The sequence below is a fragment of the Mandrillus leucophaeus genome, unplaced genomic scaffold, assembly GCF_000951045.1.
Source record: "Mandrillus leucophaeus isolate KB7577 unplaced genomic scaffold, Mleu.le_1.0 Scaffold440, whole genome shotgun sequence".
Lineage (NCBI taxonomy): Eukaryota > Metazoa > Chordata > Mammalia > Primates > Cercopithecidae > Mandrillus > Mandrillus leucophaeus.
The window spans coordinates 159,747-167,340 of NW_012104699.1; the positions used below are offsets into that span (position 1 = coordinate 159,747).

At 42.3% G+C, this 7,594-nt stretch overlaps 2 protein-coding genes across 3 annotated transcripts in view; both read left to right on the forward strand.

Moving 5' to 3' along the window:
* The window catches only part of ZNF442 (zinc finger protein 442), a 38,227-nt gene that overhangs the window by 10,508 nt on the left and 20,125 nt on the right, over positions 1 to 7,594 (forward strand). The gene's annotated exons all lie outside the window — the stretch shown is intronic.
* On the forward strand, positions 1,824 to 5,138 carry ZNF799 (zinc finger protein 799). 2 transcript variants are annotated; one of them, XM_011994018.1, is made up of 4 exons: positions 1,824 to 1,959; positions 2,582 to 2,657; positions 3,054 to 4,426; positions 4,511 to 5,138. In XM_011994018.1, exons 1-4 carry the CDS (start codon positions 1,824 to 1,826, stop codon positions 4,693 to 4,695), a joined length of 1,770 nt encoding a protein of 589 aa, XP_011849408.1. In that variant the 3' UTR covers positions 4,696 to 5,138. The 2 variants fall into 2 exon arrangements, with proteins under 2 accessions (XP_011849408.1, XP_011849407.1); XM_011994017.1 differs by having other exon boundaries at positions 3,054 to 5,138.

Below are 7,594 nucleotides of genomic sequence, written 5' to 3' on the forward strand. Positions count from 1 at the left end.
TTTGCGGCCCGAGTCACTGCACGGAGACGCTGAGGGCTGTAGCAGAAACAGTTAAATCGCCGGAGAGCGGAGGACACCCCCAGATCCGCCTCCCTGAGGGATTTGGGGTCTGGTCAGGGGCTGCTGGGATGTAGGCTCGCTGGTTGATGGGGACGTGACGGGCTAATCCTGGGACAGGAGGTGAAGGAAACGTATTCTGCTGAGTGGGCTCCCTCGTGAGGTCTTCAGCCTGGTTGGCGCCAGCCTTTCCACTGGAATTCAGGATCTGAGATAGAACTCAGGCGACTCCTGAGCAACTCTCAGAGATCTGATCCCCAGGCACAATGGGGAGGCCGGCGGTCAGCGTCTGCTGTGACCTGACTCTCAGGGAGGCGGCCCCGAGAGGCAGCGGGGCTGAGGGCACCTGGTTAATATCTAACTGCAATCTCGCCTCCAGCCTGGCTCGCAGTTCCTGTGAACCCGGTGAGGAGGCTGCACCGTGACGACGAGTCACCAGGCTGAATCCAGACTCGTGTGTGGGGTTTGTGTGTGGGAGGAGCTGTGTTATCTTTGGTCCTGCGTCCCTTCTTTCTTTCCAAGGGCGACCGTTTCCTCTCTGAGTCTTCCAGAGATGTGGGCAGCAGGGTCTCAAATCCACCACTGTGTTCTCTCATCCTAACTCCTCCTAAGGCTGGCAGCAAATCTCGTGGTTTCCAGAGACTTCCCCAGGCTTACTTTCTCTCCTTAATTCACAGCAACAGTATGAACTCTTTGGCCCCCAGGCGATATTTCACTAGTTTGTTATATGGTTTTCAGTTAGCAATGTATGGCCTTTTCTTGAAAGAATTGTTTTGGGTTCCTGAACACGGTGGGTCATTCCTGTAATTCCATCACTTTGGGAGACTAAGGCAGAGGTATTGTTTGATCCCAGTAGTTCCAGACCAGCTTGGGGAACATGGCAAGACCTTGTCTCTAGTATAAATGATAATAATAAAATTACCTACAGGGTCCCTAGGTGGCATAGAGTATCACATTGTGAGGGAGCTGAGCATCTAGCTCAGATCTCTTTCTCTTCTCAGAAGGACATGAGATAGCTCATTTATTCGTTTACCCATTATGGACTAATCTATTCATGAGGTCCAAACCCTCAGGACTAAATCGCCTCTTAAAGCGCCACCTTTTTCTCTTTTTTCTTTTCTTTTTATTTTTTACTGCCACTTTGGAGATTCACATTCAGTGTGCATTTTGGAGGGGACAACCATTCAAACCTAGCAGTGGCTGATCACGTGCACTCCTTCTGCTGAGTATGTAACAAAATGCCAAACTCTCAGAAGGAAGATGGGAGTTAAGGAAATACTATATTTTTTTGCATAAACAATTTAGCCACACTCCACCCCTGTTATTAGTTATGCTCATGGGGCCCACCCCTAAATACATTGTCTAGACACCATGAAAGGCCCAACTTTGTGAACAAGCATTTGTAAGGACACGCACTCTCAGCACTGCTAATGGTAACTCTCTTTTGTACAATAAGTAGTAGGACTTTATCGTGCCAAGAACTGCAGATCCACTGTGGAAATAGACATTAGGGGTGATCCAGGCTATGTGATTCACTCACTTAGTTCACCAAGTGGCATGTTTCTATTCGACTGTTAATTTACCAAACATGTTTAACTCTGGCTTCAGAGTTACTGTGTAGGAGAAAGTGAATGTAGACAGAATAAGAGTGGGTTTACCATGTCATTGAATAAAATGGTTGGAAACCACAGCATCATGCCAAATGTATGAAGTGAGTATAGATTCTCAGTACTGTGATTTTACCCTTCCTCTTCTGTACATGTGGGATGGATCAGGCCTCAGTGGCTTTAGGGGATGTGGCTGTGAACTTCACCCGAGAAGAGTGGGCTTTGCTGGGTCCTTGTCAGAAGAATCTCTACAAAGATGTGATGCAGGAAACCATCAGGAACCTGGATTGTGTAGGTAAGGATGACATCACATTTCCACTTATTTAATTGGAGACATTTGTTTCTTGGTCATTCACACTGTTCAAAGATTTGGAATATGGAAAGGGGACATGGTTTACCCGGAAAAAAAAAAAACAGAGTTTAGCAGCTCCTGTAGCAGTTGTACATCTTCATATAATTTTATGTCCACAACATCTTAGCCTACTGTTGACGGGCAGCATTATCAGTCACATAAGCAATGATTAATACATATATTTTATGTCGTATTATTACATCCTATATTCTCACAGTAAAGTTATCCAGAAACAAAATGTTAAAAAGATAATCATAAGGAAGATAAACGTATTTACTGTTCATTAAGTAGAAGTGCATCATCAGAAAGGTTTTCATCCTCATTGTCTTCACATTGGGTAGGCTGAGTAAGAGGAGGGGCTGGTCTTATGTCTTGGGTAGCAGAGACTGAAGAACATTCATATATATATGTATATACAAATGGACTTGTGCAGTTCAAACCTCTTTTTCAAGAGTCAGCTGTACTTCAGTGAATGCATTTTGTACGAGTGCAGTGTACATCAAAATCTTACCGTGTCTATAATTTTGTACAAATTTATAATGATTTTTCTGGGTCTGCCTTTTAGGAATGAAATGGAAAGATCAATTTCTTTTCAAAGATCAAATTGAAGATCAATACAAATATCCCAGGAAAAATCTAAGGTAATTTACACATAAGGAAAAGATATGTCCCTGGAGCTGTTTTGAGAATGACATGAAATTTTAAAAACAAGCAAAGAAAATGAACAAGCTTAGCTTAAATTTATTTATTCTTAGAAAATGTTCTCCAAAAACACATACTTAAATGTTCCATAGCTGTTCAGTGTTTGTAAAATAGTTCCCATGGCAACAATATTATGAATCCACATATGAATATCATTGTCTCGAGAACACCTGTGGTCCAGTTATGTTGCACAACATTCCATCCATTCACGTTCAAGCAGGACACGAAGCCTACACTTTGCATGGTAGTGTTAAAAATGTACATCCAATACCTATTAATACCTATAAATGATTTATAGACAGACCTTTAGTGATATATTTCCCATTTTTTTACAGATGTCGTATGTTAGAGAGATTTGGTGAAAGTAAAGATGGAAGTAAATGGGGAGAAATGTCTAGCCAGATTCAAGATAGTATTGTGACGAAGAATACTCTTACTGGAGTAGGTCCTTGTGAAAGCAATATGAGTGGAGAAATCGTCCTGGGTCATTCATCCCTTAATTGTTACATCAGAGTTGGTGCTGGGCACAAACCACATGAGTATCATGAATGTGGAGAGAAGCCAGATACACGTAAACAATATGGGAAAGCCTTCAGTTACCACAACTCATTTCAAACACCTGAAGGGCTTCACACTGGAAAGAAACCATATGATTGTAAAGAATGTGGGAAGTCCTTCAGTTCTTTGGGAAACCTTCAAAGGCACATGGCAGTGCAGCGTGGAGATGGACCTTATAAATGTAAGTTGTGTGGGAAAGCCTTTTTTTGGCCCAGTTTATTACATATGCATGAAAGAACGCACACTGGAGAGAAACCATATGAATGTAAGCAGTGTTCTAAAGCCTTTTCTTTTTACAGTTCCTATGTAAGACATGAAAGAACACATACTGGGGAGAAACCATATGAATGTAAGCAGTGTTCTAAAGCCTTCCCTGATTACAGTTCTTGTCTAAGACATGAAAGAACTCACACTGGAGAGAAACCCTATACATGTAAACAATGTGGGAAAGCCTTCAGTGCTTCCACTTCCCTTCGAAGGCATGAAACAACTCACACTGAAGAGAAACCCTATGCGTGTCAGCAATGTGGGAAAGCATTTCATCATCTGGGAAGCTTTCAAAGACACATGGTAACGCACACGAGAGATGGACCTCATAAATGTAAGATATGTGGAAAAGGCTTTGATTGTCCTAGTTCACTGCAGAGTCATGAAAGAACTCACACTGGAGAGAAACTGTATGAATGCAAGCAGTGTGGGAAAGCGTTATCTCATAGCTCAAGCTTTCGAAGACACATGACAATGCACACTGGAGATGGACCTCACAAATGCAAGATATGTGGGAAAGCCTTTGTTTATCCCAGCGTATTTCAAAGACATGAAGGGACTCACACTGCAGAGAAACCCTATAAATGTAAACAGTGTGGCAAAGCCTACCGTATTTCCAGTTCCCTTCGAAGGCATGAAACAACTCATACTGGAGAGAAACCCTATAAATGTAAATGTGGGAAGGCCTTTATTGATTTCTATTCGTTTCAAAATCACAAAACAACTCATGCTGGAGAGAAGCCATATGAGTGTAAAGAATGTGGGAAGGCATTCAGTTGTTTCCAATACCTTTCTCAACATAAAAAGACTCACACAGGAGAGAAACCTTATGAGTGTAAAACATGTAGGAAAGCCTTCAGTCATTTTGGTAACTTAAAAGTACATGAAAGAATTCACTCTGGAGAGAAGCCCTATGAATGTAAGGAATGTGGGAAAGCATTCTCTTGGCTCACTTGCTTTCTACGACATGAAAGAATTCACATGAGAGAGAAATCCTATGAATGTCAACAATGTGGTAAAGCTTTCACTCATTCCCGTTTCCTTCAGGGACATGAAAAAACTCACACTGGAGAGAACCCGTATGAATGTAAGGAATGTGGGAAAGCATTTGCTTCTCTCAATTCCTTGCATAGACATAAAAAGACTCACTAGCATTCTCTCTAAATGTATGGAATGTAGGGAAGCATTTATTTTATGTCATTTCAGAAACTTGTAAGAAACACATTGGAGATAAACCCTGTGAATGTAAGCACTTGGTAAAGCTTTAAGTAGTTTCAGTTTCTTTCCAATACAGTCATCACTTGATACATGCTGGGTATTGGTTCCAGCACTCTGTGAGCCATGCCAACTCCCTTTTATAAAATGGCATATTTGTATGTAACCTACCCACATCCTCTTGTATACTCTCAATTATGTCTAGATTACTTAAAATACCTCATGCATTGTAAAAGCTATGCAAATAGTTGTTCTATTGTATTGTTTAGGGAATCATGATAAGGAAAAGAGTCTGTTTTCAGTATAGATGCAGTAATTGTGAGCCTATCAACATAGTATATGTCAGCCAGAACATTAAAGTTTCTTTGTTTCAACCCTCACATATTGCTTTTGTTTAATATGTTAACACTCACCAAAACCCTGGGTCTTCTCTCTTGATAACCCAAGTATAGTGATTATAACAATGATGATTATTCTGTGGCACCTAATGTTTTGATGTGTTGAGATGACTAGATGTATGGCATTGTGGGTAAGTAGTGAGACATCAGGACTATTATCTACGTTGGAAGAACCAACTATGATTATAGATGTGGACTCATTTGAGGAGGCTACGTAATACTAATGTTAGGACCTGTTTGACTTGAGGGCTGAAGATCTGTAACCATTGAATGTTCCATCTTCTTTGCAGATTCTTAGTTATAGGAAGCTAGTTCTTCTTTTCCTTTGCTTTATATATTAAAAAAAACCCTTGCAGTGTTTATAGGCATGTTATTTCTCGGGTGGAGTGAAAGCTTTGTTCCATTGTAGGATCTTTGAGGATCATACCTCTGTTTCACCTTTGCCTACTGAAAAACTGTGGCAAACTTTTCAAGTGTCCAAATCAATGGCTCTGTGTTTTCTAAATTTTCTAGATCATCATCATCTGTAGTGGATTTCAGCAGACTTTGTAGTTCCTAGTTGGTAAGAGTTTCTCTTTGCTCTTCTGTGTGTTCCTTAACGTCATCCTCAGTCATTTCAAACAGCGTTCCCCACCAACTGTGTTTTGCAACATTTTGTGTATTCTTAATGACTGCATTAATAGTGGGGAAGCCCCTGAAATCACTGACTCTCTTACCCCATGATGGCTTATAACATGCATTGACTGTCCTGGGCTTTAGGGCATCTATAGCCTTTCCAGTAAGCACAGTTGTATCTGTAATTGTGAAGCTCTTCAATAAAACCACTGTGGTACATTCAAGGTTAGCATCAAGACTCCATAAATTCACCCAAGGTCAGGTAGATGTAAGTCACTTTAACGCACTTGATGATGCCTTGATCTACTGATGCAGCAGTGATGTAGTTTTAGGAGGCAGAAATATCATTTGCATGTTCTTTTAGGCAAAACAAAGAGATTGGAGAGATGGCCCAGAGTGTTGTCAATTCTGAAGAAGACTTTGAGTGGCAGTCCCTTCTCTTTTGAGGTGTTCCATCACATCAGGAGTGAAGCACTGGTAGAAGAAAGCCTTCTTATGTTCTTGCCAGGACACAGGCCACCAAGTTTTGCTTTTGTCCTAAAGAACCTGGTGATCGCTCAGTAGACGAAGCCTCACTTGTTCTCGTGAACTGATGCATGACCTGACAGCACCAGAATAAGGTGATCTTTCCAGGCCTCGAACCCCAGTACCTACACTCATGGAGGAAGGTACCATTGGACATCTTCTAGAACATGCCTGATTCATGACAATACAAGATTTACTCTGGAAGGTAGTCTTTCTTTTCTTGGTTTTATGAGCTCTTCTAGGAATGCTGTTGTTTCCCTGGCATCAGCCAATGCCAATTCTGATGTGATCTTCAAGTTCTTGGGCTGCAGTGTGTTGCATAGTTAGCCTAGCCAGAACTTACTGGCTTTAGACTCCTTCCTCTTGCTCTCCTCAGCCCCCTCATAGTGATGCTCATAGAGGCTGAGTGTTTTTTGTTTTTTTTTTTGAGATGGAGTCTCGCTCTGTCGCCCAGGCTGGAGTGCAGTGGCGCAATCTCCACTCACTGCAAGCTCAGTCGCCTCCCGGGTTCATGCCATTCTCCTGCCTCTGCCTCCCGAGTAGCTGGGAGTACTACAGGCATCTGCCACCACGCCCGGCTAATTTTTTTGTATTTTTAGTGGAGATGGGGTTTCACTGTGTTAGCCAGGATGGTCTCAATCTCCTGGCCTAGTGATCCACCTGCCTCGGCCTCCCAAAATGCTGGGATTACAGGTGTGAGCCACCGCGCCCGGCCTCTTTTTTTTTATGAGACGGAGTGTTGCTCTGTTGCCCAGGCTGCAGTACAGTGGCGTAATCTTGGCTCACTGCAACCCCCGCCTCCTGGGTTCAAGTGATTCTCCTGCCTTAGCCTTCTGAGTAGCTGGGATTACAGGTGCGTGCCACCACGCCCAGCTAATTTTTGTATTTTGAGACTGGGTTTTACCATGTTGGTCAGGCTGGTCTCGAACTCCTGACCTCGTGATCCACCCGCCTTTGCCTCGCAAAGTGCTGGGATTACATGGGTGAGCCACTGCGCTTGACCTGGCTAAGTGTTTTTTCAAGTATGATGTTACCATCAGTAGGGATGTGGTTCTGTGATGTGTCCTCTAGTCACACACTTAGTGCTTTCTTAGTCTTTATCCTTAGTTTATCATGAACCAGAGGGATCATTTTTGCCACTGCAGGGGCAGCTCTAACACTTTGAGGAACTTCGGCTTCTCTCTGCTTTAGTGTGTGATTTCTTGGTTTGTTCTTACCTTAGGACAAACTTTCCAAGGTGACATGCCAAAACATCTTAGGTTTGTGTTTTCTTTTTTTTTTTTTTTTTTTTGAGACAG